At 51.4% G+C, this 14397-nt stretch overlaps 1 protein-coding gene across 1 annotated transcript in view; it reads right to left on the reverse strand.

The window, feature by feature from the left end:
* Nucleotides 1-6276: 6276 nt before the first annotated feature.
* LOC113982893 (tyrosine-protein kinase ZAP-70) overlaps nt 6277-14397 on the reverse strand; it is a 31926-nt gene continuing 23805 nt past the window's right edge. Inside the window, exons 5-13 of the mRNA XM_027711520.2 lie at nt 13578-13656; nt 12863-12903; nt 11472-11520; nt 10793-10973; nt 9696-9902; nt 9296-9488; nt 8134-8274; nt 7181-7293; nt 6277-6731 (exon numbers count right to left, since the gene is read on the reverse strand). Of these exons, the coding sequence (XP_027567321.1) occupies nt 6608-6731; nt 7181-7293; nt 8134-8274; nt 9296-9488; nt 9696-9902; nt 10793-10973; nt 11472-11520; nt 12863-12903; nt 13578-13656 (1128 nt within the window). The 3' untranslated portion in view covers nt 6277-6607. The remainder of the gene's footprint in view (nt 6732-7180; nt 7294-8133; nt 8275-9295; nt 9489-9695; nt 9903-10792; nt 10974-11471; nt 11521-12862; nt 12904-13577; nt 13657-14397) is intronic.

Consider the following 14397-nt stretch of genomic DNA (forward strand, 5'->3'; position numbering starts at 1 on the left):
CTTTTTTCTCCTCGTATTGTTAAAACACAAACACACAGAACAAACCACTTTCCCCTTTTCCACTGATTGTAGGAGATGTTTTATCTTTTATTAATCACTGCAACCTTTTTTTTTTCCACATCAGTACTTTCACTTTGCTTTCTTAAAGTGTTTGAATATTTAATGGTTAAGTTTTCCATTACAGTAGCTGGAGCAAGACAGTACTTTTTGTGATTCCCTTTTTCATTGCCACAAAGATCTTGAGTTCCTTCCTGAAGGAATGGCTTGCATAGCTTCTTAATAGCAAATAAAACTATTATTTCCCATAAGAAAATAAAAAGTAGAACATACTGTGTTAAAACTGCAGATTTAATGAGTATTTATTTTACATGAGTAGGACATTGCTGTGCAACAATGAGGCAAATTCCCAAAGGATTAGGTGAACTGTGTATTTCTGGAAGCACAGCTCTGGGGAGCAAAAATGCAGAGGGATAAATAAGAGGCAGAGATGGACATTCACACAGAATCATGGAATTATTAAGGTTGGAAAAGACCTCTAGGATTATCAATGCAGCACCTCCACCATGTTCACTATTAAACTGTGTCCCCAGGTGCCACATCCACGTGTTTTTTGGACACTTCCAGGGATGGTGACTCCACCGCTGCCCTGGGCAGCCTGTGCCAGTTCTTGAAAACCTTTCCTATGAAGAAATTTCCCTCATATCCAACCCAAACCTCCCCTGGCCCAACTTGAGGCTGTTTCCTCTTGTCCTGTCACTCATTACCTGGGAGAAGAGACCAAAGCCCACCTCACATATTTCTTCACACTTAGACAGGATTCTCTGTTTCAGGTCCAGGGCTCTTGATTGTTTGTCATTTCAGCCTAATTCCCTGGATTCTGTCCAGGATGACACAGTACAGGGATGCTGCAGGTCTGGGGAAGGAGCTGCTTCACCACATCCCTGTTTCCATCCTGCCAAAGGATGTGGCAACTGCTACCCCTCTGCCATGGCCCTTCTCTATACCCACATGCTGCTCATTTACCCTGGGAGTCAATCACTTGGGTTGGATGGAAATTTTCCAACAGAAGACTTTTCCACCTGAAAACGCTGATTAGACAGAATTGAAGTGTTCCATGGAAAGCGTTTGAGTCTGTCAAAGCTTTCAGTGGAAACAAAGCCAGGCTTCCTTGAACCCTGCCAGCCCACCCATCTGCCTGAATATTCCTGGACTTCCTGGCTCTGTGGGTACAAGAATTCCCAGCTGGTGGATGAGCCCAATGCCCCAGCCAGGCCACCAAAGAAAAGCAGTTCCTTTACAGTAATTAAAACAGTAATGAATTCATGGATTAATTTCATAATAACACATATTTATGGAAGGAGTTGGTTATTTGACCTGTCAACACCCAGTGATTTCTCTGCTCCACATGAGGATGTGTCAGCCTGTCCCAGAGTTACAGTGGAAGCCCAGGATGGAGGTCACAGGTAGGGAGGGCCTATGAGTGGACAAGATCGGGAGGATCACAGGATCCCAGAATCATTTAGGTTGGAAAAAACCTCCAAGACCATCAAGTCCAACCTGTGCCTGATCCCCACCTTGTCCCCCAGTCCAGAGCACTGAGTGCCAGTTCCAGTTGTTCCTTGAACACCTCCAGGAATGGGGTCTCCAAACCTCCCTGGGCAGCTCCTTTCAAGGTCTAATCTGCCTTTCTATGAAGAAATTTTTCCTAATGTCCAACCTAAACCTCTCCAAGTGCAGCTTAACACTATATCCTCTCATCCTGGATAAGGGGGGAATCTCAGATCAAGAGCCAAATTCCTGGGTACTCACGAACCCTCCAGGCTACATTTCTGTGGACCCCAAACCTGCCCACAATGCCTTGGAGAGGCAGTGGGGACACCACCCCCCTTGCCCAGAGCTGCCCGTGCAAATGGAGCTGAGCAGCACCTCACACTGACCAAACCTCGTCACTGAGGGCCACAGAAACCAGCTCAGAGAATCAGCTGAGGAAACCACCCATCACTGCCTGTGCTGGCAGCCAGAGACAAAACCAGCCTCTCCTGGTGACCCGGTGTGTGTCTGCTGCTCTCTTCAGCTCCCGGCTCTGTGCAGGGCCGGGCTCGGTGCCCTGGCTCCAGTGGGGCAGGCAGGAGTGTCCCAGTGCTGCCCTCCTGCCCTGGCTCCAGTGGGGCAGGCAGGAGTGTCCCAGTGCTGCCCTCCCCCCACAGGGCTGCTCCTGCCCCCAGGTGGGATCACTGCGAGCTGGAAGAGGTGAGTGAGGAGGAATTTCATACCACTCTCCGACAGTATCACGGAATATCTCAAGTTGGAAGGGACCCATAAGGATCATCAAGTCCAGAACCAACACCTCTCTTATTTTCCAAGGTTTCCATTGCTGACCAAAGGAAAAAACACCCGTGAAGAATATTTACAGTTTCTCCTGCCAGCACAGAGATTTCTGACAGGCAAAACCAAGGTAACATTTGAAAACTAGAGACAAAAGGAGAAAAGGCCTTTTGGCTCAGTCCAAGTGTCACCTGCTCCCTTGGATTTCCTGGTGGCAAACAAAGTGATTTCCTCCTGCTGTGAAACGGGAATTTCTTTTCCTCAGAACTTGGATATTTGTTGATAACTAAACCAGCCCCATTACATGCACTCCTCATGTCAGTGAAGAGCATCTAATTTGGCATCTTGGTCTGTATCTTCCAGTGCCTTGAACATCCTTTTTTCTTCTTGTGTAGGGGGTTGATGGTAGAAGCTTCTGCAATAAGATTTGGCTAATTAGAATCCCAGAATGATTTGGGTTGGAAGGGAACTTAATGATCATCCAGTCCCACCCCCTGCCATGGGCAGGGACACCTTCCACTAGCCCAGGTTGCTCCAAGCCTGTCCAACCTGACCTTGGACACTTCCAGGGATGGGGCAGCCACAGCTTCTCTGGGAAACCTGTGCCAGGGCCTCCCCACCCTCCCAGGGAAGAGTTTCTTCCCGATAGCCAATCTATATTCCCCCTGTTTCAGTTTAAACCCATTTCCCCTTGTCCTATCACTAAAATTCCTGATGAATAGTCCCTCTCTGGGTTCTTGTAGCCCCTTCTGATACTTGAAGGGGTTTTGAGGTCTCCACACAACCTTCTCTTCTGCAGGATGAACAGCCTCAACTCTCTCAGCCTGTCTCCATAGGGGAGGTGCTCCAGTCTTCTGTTCAACTTTGTTGACCTCCTCTGGACTTGCTCCAACAGTTCCATGTCCTTCTTATGTTGTTGGCACCAGACCTGTACACAATATTCCAGGTGGGGTCTCAGGAGAGCAGAGGGGGCCACTGTTGAGTATTTGGATGCCTGTGATGGCTCTGAGTGTATTTTGGCTTCTCTGAACCATGAAGGCCTTTGAACATAAAAAGGAGACATCACCTAGAGAAGAAAGTATGAAAATAAAGGCAGATGGGAGCTTTTCTTCCAGGCCCCTGTGCAACAAATCCTTCTCTTCCCTTGCCTCTCCTTCTGATGTGTTTAGAAACAAGCTCCCTGTCATGGAGGGAGGGAAGGGGACAGTGTAGGGTCAGTGATTGACCTGAGTTTCATGGAGATATCTGTGATTTTGAGGTGTATTTCTGACAGCATTCTGTGCTTTAATGGTTGCCAGATATTTAAGTGCTAGGCAGGCTTGTGGGAGAAGACAACCCTGAGGAACATGAACATCAGGAGCAGCACTTCTTGGGGGTAGAGGGGAAAACAGCCATCACTGGCTTTGAAAATACACTTCTACACTGGTTCAGCAAATTATTTAGGGGTCTGGTACAATGTTCAGTGAGCCCAGAGCTGTGTGAGTCACATCTGGGCTGCTGAACAAAACAGAAGTTCCTGATACCTGGGAGAGATAGAAGGGTGGGTTTGTCCTTGTGTGACTTGCAACTGATAATGAGGCGTGTCCTGGTGATAAGATGGGTGTCCTGGTGATAAGATAGGTTGGAATGAGATAGATCAGCATGGGGGTATGATGGAGTGTTCCATGGTGTTGATCAGACGTGGTTGGTCACCAACACTTTGTCACGTCTCACGTTATCGCTGCGGGTGCTCAGTGAGAAGATGAAGTTCATCCTTTCCCTTGCAAGATGTAGAGTGAGAGAGCCAGGAGAGTTTGAAAGGTTCAGGTAAAACAGAGGGAGATGGATGAGTGGAGAGAAGGAGGTAAGGAGAAATCAGCAAGAGAAGAGAGGATTTGGGGAAGTTTTGGGGAGAGCAGCATGAGCCACAGAGCACCGAGCTCTGAGCCTGTGCCAGCTGCAGCTCCTGCCTTTATCTCAGCAGGGCCACAGCACTTGCTCTGACACCCAGAGACTCTGGGATCAGCCAGGAGGTCCAGGAGAGTGTTTTATTATTTGGACACACCAGAAGGGAGCAAGGAGAGAGGACCTGGAGATGTGTCTTACTGAGGGGGCCGAGCCCCTGCTGTGATGGCACACTGGGGATGCCCAGGGCACTCCCCTCAGCCCCTGCACATCCCCAAAGCAGGAATCACAAAGACTCTTGAGCCACAGAGCCCTGTGACTTCAGGACCTGGTTGTCTCCCTCCTTTTTTTTCCCCTCCAGCAACTCCTGACATTTTGTGATATTCTTGGAACAGCCAGAGCAACATCCACAGCCCAGACTGGAGGATAAACCCCTGCCCTTAGTCTTCTGGCATAACCTCAAGGGATTTATGTCCTGTCTGTCAGGGTGTGGATACACACACTCTCTTCAAATTGTCTCCAGCTAAACCAGAGGCTCCTCTGGGAATATGACTTTTCTGGTACTTTCCTTCAGCAGTGACCAGTTTGCTGAAAATTTAATATGAGAGATCATTTCAAACCAGAAGATGGACTTGTTTTGAAAGCAAGATCTAAGCAAAACCCTTTGGCAGTGGTTTTCAAGTAGAAAACACACTGAACCTTCTCTTTTCCAGCTTTCTCTGGGAGGAAAATATGACATAGAGAAAAATTTTTTTCCTGTCTCTGCCACTGACTGGACAAACAGCAACAAGGCAGTTTCTCCTCTGATACCTGTTTTCCTCTCTGCTGGCAGGGATAATATGTCCATAATTCAACACACAGGACAAGCTCGTGGGATTGAGAGAGAAAATGCTTTGGCACATAAATAGTTGGGGCCACTGGAGGCTTCAGTCTAAGCAAGGAGAGGGCAACACTTGGTTTTCATCAAACCTGAGTTCTCTGAACAGGCTGTACCAGAGGTTAATTCAAGTCCCACACCTGATGCTCCCCAGGAACTTTGTCTTCAGACCAAATCCACCTCCCATCAGTGCTTTAGATGGGGGCTGTGCCCTTGGACTGCAGCTGTTTGCTTTGCCTCAGGACAAGGTGCTCTGTGTGAGCTGCTGTGTGGCTTCTCAGGCACCAGGAGATGGTGAGAGATAAGCTTCTGTAGTCACTGTACCTCGGGGCTCAGATCTTCTGCTTCCTCTGTTTCCCCAACTTTCACAACCCCCCTGGGCTCTGCAGCAGGGCAGGCCACAGTCCCCCCACCACGGGTCAACCAGGGGAGTTCCACAGGGGACTCAGCTGAGCTGCAACAAAACTGCAAGAAAAGACTCCATCCCTGCAGCAAAACCAGTCCAAGGGTCACCTGGTTGGTCAAGGAGACCATCAGGGAGTGAAATCCTGGCCTAGTAGAAGGAAATTACAAGCATTCAGTTGTCAGGTTGAAGCAGTTCAATAATCTGAGCTGTAGGTGTGTTAAAAAAAATTTAGAATAGTTTATTTAGAGGATGACCAGGCTTGAAGAACAAGATGCTCATTTCATCAGCACAGAGGGGCCAGGTGGGATCCAGGAGGTGAGGAATGGGCCCTGGAATTTAGATCTTTAGGAGCCATGACCACCTTGGAGGGTGTGTGAAGTCCTGCTCTGTGTTGAACAGGGTTGGCAGTGCCCAGGGGGATAAGAAGAGCCTGGCAGGGGCAGGAGGACAAGCCAGTGGGTCCCACTGCTCCTCCCCAGCCCAGCTGCTTCTCACCCTAAGCCAAGGGGGAAGGGGACTCAGTGGTTCCCTGTCCTGTGTCACACCCCACTCAAAGCTCACCAGAAATGCCACCTTGGTGGTTTCCTGTGAAAGAATTGTATGTGAAGGTGTCTGGAAAGATCCAGATCTGCTGGAGCTAACAACAGTTCATCCTTGGTGAAACTGGTGAGCATAAAGCTCTGAGGTCACAGAATCACTGAATCAGAGAATTGTTAGGGTTGGAGGGGAGCTCTGGAGATCATCCAGCCCAACCCCCTTGCCAAGGCAGGGTCACCTGGAGCAGGTGACACAGGGACGTGTCCAGGTGGGTTTTGAAGGTCTCCATAGAGGGAAGGTCCTGGGATAGCTTTGGAATTGGGCAGGAAGAAGCTCTAATACTGTCTGTACCATCCTGTGCCAGGTCAGGCTGGAGGTGATCATGGCCTGCTGCTGACAGGAGGCACATGATCCCAGCTGAGTGTCCCCTGTGCTGGGACAGCATCGTCTCCCAGGTGCTTTGGTCTGGAACTGCTTGAGAAACAAAACCAGCATTTGAGAGATTAAAGCAAAACTTCACAAGGAGCCTTTCCAGGTCCCATGCAGGTGGGGGTGTGTTGAGGAGCAGAGAAGGAAGTTCAGGGAAGAGCTGCTTTGGACTTGTCCTCTGTCTGTGGCCCATTTTCTGTCTTGGCAGCAATACTGTAGTAGTAGGAGCGAATTGTGTTTTCCACTTCTACAAATCCTGGACGTTCTTCCCACCTGAGAGGGCAGAGAGGAACAAGAAAGGTCAAGAGAGGGGACAAGAGCAGACTGATGCAATGAGAAGATACCAAACACAGAGAACCTGGGGATGAGCAGCAGCCCAGTTGTACCAGGGCTTAGGAGGACAGCTCAGACTGTTCTGGGATGGAGAGGGTCAAAGACACAGAGCTTGGACAACTCCCAGGATTGGCACAGGCAAATGGAGGAGGATGGTAATAAAAGGTTCATCATGGAGCGGGGAGTGACACCAAGGCAGGAGAGACCAGTTGCTTTGTGTTGTCACCATTCAACGTGCTCCAGCTTGGCCTGGCGAAATGTGTCCCTGCTCATGGCAGGGCTTGGAACAAGATGATCTTTAAGGTCCCTTCCAAACCAAACCATTCTGGGATTCTGTGGTTCTGATGGACCTGCCACCCAGAAAAGAGCTGAGCTGGTGAGAGCCTCACCTGTAGGTCCAGCACTGCTGCATGAGGGCGAACATCTCTGCGGGGCAGTCGCTGGGACAGTCCAGGCGCTTGCCCTGCTCAATGAAGCTGTTCACCTCCGGGCCCTTCATTTTCTAGGACAGGATGGAGTAGGAAATGCATTAATGTTCTTGGAGCTGCCACAGGGTTAGAGGAGACAGGTCAGAGCTGGGCTTGGGGCAAAGCTTTGGACCCATGGGCCACAACTGCGTCACCGTTTCCAACCCCAGCACCCACAAACGGTGTCTCAGGCTGTGGCCCATCTTGCAGACCCCATCTTGTCCACCCCACAGACCCCATCACATCCATCCTGCCAACCCCATCCCACCCATCCTGCAGACCCCATCCTGCCCAGACTCCAGACCTCATGCTGCAGACCCATCCCACCCAGCCTAGAGACCCCATCCCCCCATCCTGCACACTCCATCCCACTCACCCTGCAGACCCCATCCTGCCCAGACTCCAGACTTTATCCTGCTGATCCCATCCCACCCACCCTGCAGACCCCACCCCAGGCATGGCAGTGGTTGAAAAGTGACTTTTCAGCTCTGCAAGTGAGCAGAAGGACCAAAGATCTCCTTTGACTCAAACCCAAATGTTTAGTTTGTTTTCTGTTTCTTCTCCCTTCAATGAACACAGAGCTGCAGGATCCAACCTCATCGTGCCTTCCATGAAGTGTAAGTGGACCTGAGCCCTTTCCCCTGTGTCCAACAGTGGGAACACCAACTCAAGGAACTAGGAATTGTAGTTTCTGTGTGTGTCAGTTGTGACTGTGTCATCCACCTGTGATGGACCCAGCTCTGCCTCACTTTGGAGGGTTCCATCCTCACCTTGAAGGGTTTCTGCCTCATTTTGTGGAGTTTCTGCCTCATCTTGTGGAGTTTCTGCTCCACCTTGTAGGGTTTCTATCTCACCTTGTAGGGTTCCATCCTCACCTTGTAGGGTTTCTGCCCGTAGCTGAAGGCCTCCCACATGGTCACACCGTAGCTCCACACGTCGCTCTTGCTGGAGAACTTGTGGTAGTTGATGCACTCGGGGGCGTACCACTTGAGGGGCCACTTCCCTGCTGTCCTGGCCTGGAGCAAAGCAAAGGGGAGCATTCCCACCCTGAGACACAGAGCTGGGAGCTGGGCCTGAATCCTGCTTTGCTAAATGTTTGTGTCTAGAGCAATCCAACGGTGCTGAAAAAAATCCCCTAAATCCTGAGCTCCAAACCCCAGTCCTGGAGGCTGGAGCTTGTTGTGCAGGACACTGAGTGCAGGATGCTGACCTTCCTGCCACCCTGCTCCTGCACCCCAACCCCAGGGCTGTTTAATCACAGAATCATGGAATGCTTTGGGTAGGAAGGACCTGAAAGCCCATCCAGTGCCACCCCCTGCCACCCCACCTTCCACTAGCCCAGGTGGCTCCAAATCCCGTCCAACCCGACCTTGGACACTTCCAGGGATGGGGCAGCCACAGCTGCTCTGGAAATTCCATCCCAGCCCCTCATCACCCTCACAGCTAAGAATTCCTTCCCAATATCCCATCTCACCCTGCCCTCTGGCACTGGGAAGCTATTCCCCTTGTTCTGTCCCTCCAGACCCTTGTCCAAAGTCCCTCTCCAGCTCTCCTTGAGCCCCTCTAGGCAGTGGAAGGAGCTCTAAGGTCTCCTTGTATCCTTCTCCTCTTCAGTTGAACACCCCCAGCTCTCCCAGCCTGGCTCCAGCCCTGGGATAACTTGGTGGCCTTGTCTGGACTCATTCCAACAGGTATTTCTTTCTTGTGCTGGGGGCCCCAGAGCTGGACCCAGGATTCCAGGTGGGGTCTCTGGTTCTCACTGCTGGGAAGAGCAGCCCTGGCTCACTTTTTGTCCCCTTCTCTTCCCTGCTCTTTGCTCTGGCTCCTCTCATCCCACTGCACCACATCCCCCTTGCTGCCTCTGCAGCCATTTGAATGCCCTCCTTGGGACCCAGAGCTTTGCAAACCCCCCTTTAGTGTCCCAGCAGTGAGACCAGCCAGAGTGTGATGTTGTTGTGCAGCTCCTGAGGAGTCCAAAGCTTCTGTCTCTGGGGGTCTCAGCCCCCAGCCAGGAGGACTCCTGCTCCTCACACTCACCTTGTAGTAACTGTCATCAGCACCAAGAGCCTTGGAGAGCCCAAAGTCACTGATCTTGGCATAGTGCTGGTTCACCAGTAGGACGTTTCTGGCTGCCAGGTCCCTGTGGACAAAGTTCTTCTCCTCCAAGTACTTCATCCCCATGGACACTTGGTGCATCAGCTCCACGATATTGCTGATTGCAATCTCATCTCTGGGGAGGATGAAGGGACAATTCACTAATAAAGGACCTGCCATGGTCCCCTCTGAATTTTCCAGCTTCAAGGGAGAATGAAAAGGGCTGTCTTCTGCTCAGTTCCTCTTATCCCACACGAAGAGACATTGGAGCTTCTCTGCACCTCCAAAGCTCAGCTCACCCGGCAGCAGAAAATCAGCCAGAGACATTTAATTCAATACTCACTTCTTGGAGGCCAAGAACCTGTTGAGGGGCCCTCCAGAAGCCATCTCCATCACCAGCATCAGGGACTCTGCCTCGCAGACCCCGATCATGCGGACAATGTAGGGGTTGTCCAGCTGGTGCATGATCTGAGCTTCCTTCATCATCTCATCCTTCACTGTTTTCTCATTGTTGCTCTTCAGCACCTTTATGGCCACATCAATCTGCTTCCTGCAAGAGGAACACGTGTGGGATGAGCTGAGCAGCAGTTGGATTCAGGTATTGCAGCCAGGAATGCAAAACACTTCTCGAGTGATGCTGTTGGACCTCTCAACAGACTGTTTTGGCAGAGCCCGGCACCATCCTGGTATCCCAGGCCAAAGAGGAAAGGATCACCTCACCCTTCTAAGGGTAGGCCAGGAGTTTCCATCTGTAGATCTGAGGGCACATCACCTCACACACCAAGATCTGTGTCATTGCTGCCACTCTTCAAGGAGGAAACTGAGGCACAAAGTAGGTGAGGACCATCTGTGTGGGCTCATAGACAAGAGCAAGAGAGCCAAAGATGGCACATCTCCTCAGTCTCACTCCTTTGCCCTCACATGGACCTGACCTCAGGAACATGGACCTGTTCCTCTGAACCCATGAAGTACCTTCAGGGTATTGGAATGAGATGATCTTTAAGGTCCCTCCCAACCCAAACCATTCTGGGATTATTCAGAAGTGGTAGTGGTGTGCCCAGGAGTGTGTGGGGCAGGTTCACCCTCAGGGGAGTGAGGCTGTCACTGAAAACCCATGAAAAGTCATAGAATCATAGTATTGTGCCATAATATCATTGAATCATTAGGGTTGGGAAAGACCTCTAAGATCATCAATGAATCCCACCATCACCCACTAAATCACAGCACAAAGTGCCACATCCACTTGGTTTTTGACCACTTCCAGTGGTGCCGACTCCACCAGAGCAACCACCACTGACCTTCCAGACTATCTCTTATACCTCCACCCCATTATCATTTTAAGGTCCATCCAGCTAGAAACAGGATAACTGGGGACACCCCTGAGCCCAGCTCGGATCTCTCTCCTCCAGCTCCCTCCTCACCCCTCCAGGTAACACTCACTTCCTCATTTTGTAGACTCCTTTCTTGACACAGCCAAAGTTTCCTGCCCCCAGCTCCACTTCATCAATCATCAGGTGGTCCCTCTTGAGGAACAGTTTCTTGTCCTTCAGTTCCTCAGGGTCACTGTAGGGGCTCTCATAGACACTGGTGTCCATGGGCAGCAGACGGGACTTCCCGGCACCTTCTCGGGGGACACAGTTGTTTAGAACCACCTGCCCTTCCCCATCCCTCTCTCCCTCACTGATTGGGAGGCCAATTCTCCTTCAAGCTCCAGCATTTATCCTCTCTCATGGACATTTCCCTTCCTTACACAACCCATGGCCTGTCCAGGTTCCAGCTGCTGAAGGAGCCAGGATGGGGAGAGGTGGTTGAGCATTCCCATTCCACATATCAGACTCTGCAGGGCTTGGGCATGGGCAGGACATCACCCCACTGAAATACAGCTGGATCCACGGATTATTTAGGAGGCAGGATGGAAGATGGGGATAGGACAGGGCTCGATGTACTGGGTAAAACAGGGAACGGGATAAGGCTGGATTTACTGGGAGCTCAAAACCCTGAAATGACTGGGATGCTCTTGGGTGCCTTTTTAAGAAAGGGGTCTACAGGCAACCCCTGTGGCTCCTGTGCCATCCCCAGGTCCTGTCCCCTGCCAGGACAGGCTCTCAGAGGTGCTCACCTACAGGCTCCGGTGTGTATCCGTCCGCATTGAGGGGCCCCAGGTTTCTCTGGAAAAGAAATGGGGATAAAGTAGATGAAGGAGCACAGGGAAACTGCCTCAGTTAGAAGTGGAAAGGGAAGGGACAGGGAGCCTCTGCACCCCAACAGAGCCCAGATGGTGATGCCCTTAAAAGGCCCTGAGGTGGCACAAGAGATGGGAGGGGTATCAAGCCAACATTTCTCTTCCAGTCCCGGCTGGCAGATCCCAAATCAGGGATCAGGCCTTGGGGGATCCAGAGCCAGGCCCCCTGAACACAGCACCCTCCTCCAGTACAGCAGAGAGTGGCAAAGATGTGGGACATTCATCCAGCACAAGCACTGCTTGGAGTCACCAGGACATGGCAGTTTTGGACACCACAGTATAAGATCTGAAGCCATCAGAGAGTGTCCAAAGGAGGGCAGTGAAGATGGGGAAGGGCCTTGAAGGACAGACCAAGGGCACTTGGTCTGTTCAGCTGGACAAGAGGAGACTGAGGGGAGACCTCACTGCAGTTCCAATTCCTGGGCAGGGGCAGAGGAGGGGCAGGGACTGAGCTCTGCTCTGGGGGGACCAGGGACAGCACCCAGGGAAGGGCTGAAGCTGTGCCAGGGGGTTGGGATGGATCTCAGGGAAAGGTTCTTCCCCCACAGGGTGCTGGGGCACTGCCCAGGCTCCCCAGGGCAGTGGGCACGGCCCCAAGGCTGCCAGAGCTCCAGGAGGGTTTGGACAATGCTCTGAGGGCCAGGGTGGGATTGTTGGGGTGTCCTGGGCAGGGCCAGGAGTTGGACTGATGATCCCTGGGGGTCCCTTCCCACTCAGCATATTCTGTGATCCTGCGATGTGGGAGCCCAGCATGGATTGTGAAAGCTCCTGAGACAATGGGGGAGTGCTCAGGCCTCACTCAGCTCCACTGGGCTCTGAGAAGGGCTCCCAGCCCCCAAACTCCCTGGTTTCAACACAGCTCAGCTCTGGGAGCTGTGACTGAGCCCAGACATGCCCTGAGGCCAAGGGAGCACAAAGACCTGGCCAAGGGCCAGTGGGCTGAGTGTTCCCAGAATCCAACCACGTCCTCCTCACTCCTGCCTGGCAAGGAGGGCAGGGGCAGAGCCCCCCCCCCCCACCAAGGGTGTTGCAAGGAGCTCAGTATGAATGGAAACCATTTTCAGCTCCAACAGTAGCTGTGCCCAGTGATTCCTCATCCGAGCTGGAAAAGGGACAATGTCACAGATGGTCCTAGTATAGTCCATTGGAGTTACCAAGTTTTAGGGAAAAGCAGAGTTTGGAGAGCAGAGTTTGATCAGCAAAGCTTGAAATGCAACAGCATTAAACCGCTGAGGAACCAATAAAAGAGACCCCCCAAAAAAACTTACGCTCACAGAGGGGTGGGTTGGTGGAGCCGGTGCTGCAGATGCTGCAAATCAGGAGAGAGAAATTAGGAATTTGCCTAAGCCTTAGCAGGATCAGAGCAGCCCTTGAAGGGTTGTGTCTGATCACATCCCCTCCAGCCCCCAAAGGACAGTTTTCGCAGCTTTAGACAAAAAAAAAAAAGGTGTGGAAATGTGCCTGGATATGGGTGTTATTCCCAAATCAGTGGGAATAATCAGCCTCCATCAGTCCCAGAGCAGAGACTGGCTGAGGAGAGCGAGGGTCCCATGGGCAGGCTCTGAAGGGACATTTGTGACACTTGGACCAGCACAAAGTGACCCATGGTTTGGATCGTTCAGCTCCAGGGACCCACCAGGACCCAGCCTTGCAGGACATGTTTCCTGCTGCCTGAAAAGCAGGTGATTTTCAGAAGCCTTTTGGCTCACCAGGAGTCCCTGATCCATTTGAGGCGCTGGTTCTCCCCATCTGCTCCTGCCTTTGGGCGCCTTAGGCCAGGCCAGGAGAGTGGCCACTTTGAGCAGACAACATGACATGAGACTTGCCCAGTTTGCCAGAGGAGCAGAGACCTCACTGCTCCCTGCCCAGCAAGGGCTCAGCAAGGGTGGACACAGCAAGGGAAATGCGGGTTGGCACCGCTCAAACTGGCACCACTTGGTAGCAAACCCAGGCCAGGGGTGGCACTGGGAGACGTCAGCTCACCTGGCAGGTTGGGGTTGGGACAGGTTTCCTTCAGGTAGAAAATCAGCCCATCTGGTTTGAGTTTTAGGTATTCCACCAGCTGCAGAAGGAATCGGAGGAAAAAGAGATTATTGTGAGGAAAACATCACCTCTTTTTTTGTTAAAGACAACTTTTGTGGCTTATGGCAATGGTTCCTCTCAGATTTATGCAGGCAAGGACTAGAATGTTTCTCTCCTCTGTCTAAAAGGAGATCTGCTCACTCAGGGATGTCCTACAATAAGTGCTTGTATATTTGGATATCTGCCAGAGCTGGGAAGAACTTTGGAAGTTAGATAAGGACCAAAAAAAGACAAAAGGAAATCTCCAGTATGAGATTTTCAGTGTAATATTATTGTCCCAGTCAGAAAAGTTTTTTAAGTTCTTTTGTGTCTGATAAAGCCTGAGAGAAACATTTTGCTTTCCTAGAGGAACTCCAGGGTTAGCTCTGAGGATCCCAGGCAGCTTTTCCCTGCAGCTCCACTGGTCCAAGCACAGTGGGGATTTGACTCTGGCTGGAGACAACCAGCCCAGCCCTGGCCATTGGACCACAGGGACACAAGGCTTTCTCTTCTCCTGTCTGGCTCAGATTTCAGCTGCAATTGGGAGCCTGACATGGTTCTGTTGCCATAAAAATGCCCCCAGGCCTTTGTTTTCAATCAAACTCAGAGTGAAAACAGTCCTGGGAATTTGGAAAATTCAGCAAAACAGAGTTACTGTCCCCCCAGGCAGCCCTGCCCAGGGGGAAGCTCTGGGATCTGCTCCCTGGAGCAGGTCTGAGGTGGGTGCCAGGGGGCACAGCTG

Source organism: Pipra filicauda, unplaced genomic scaffold (genome assembly GCF_003945595.2).
Source record: "Pipra filicauda isolate LSUMZ 115617 unplaced genomic scaffold, ASM394559v2 scaffold294_size920599_pilon, whole genome shotgun sequence".
In the NCBI taxonomy this organism is placed as follows: domain Eukaryota; kingdom Metazoa; phylum Chordata; class Aves; order Passeriformes; family Pipridae; genus Pipra; species Pipra filicauda.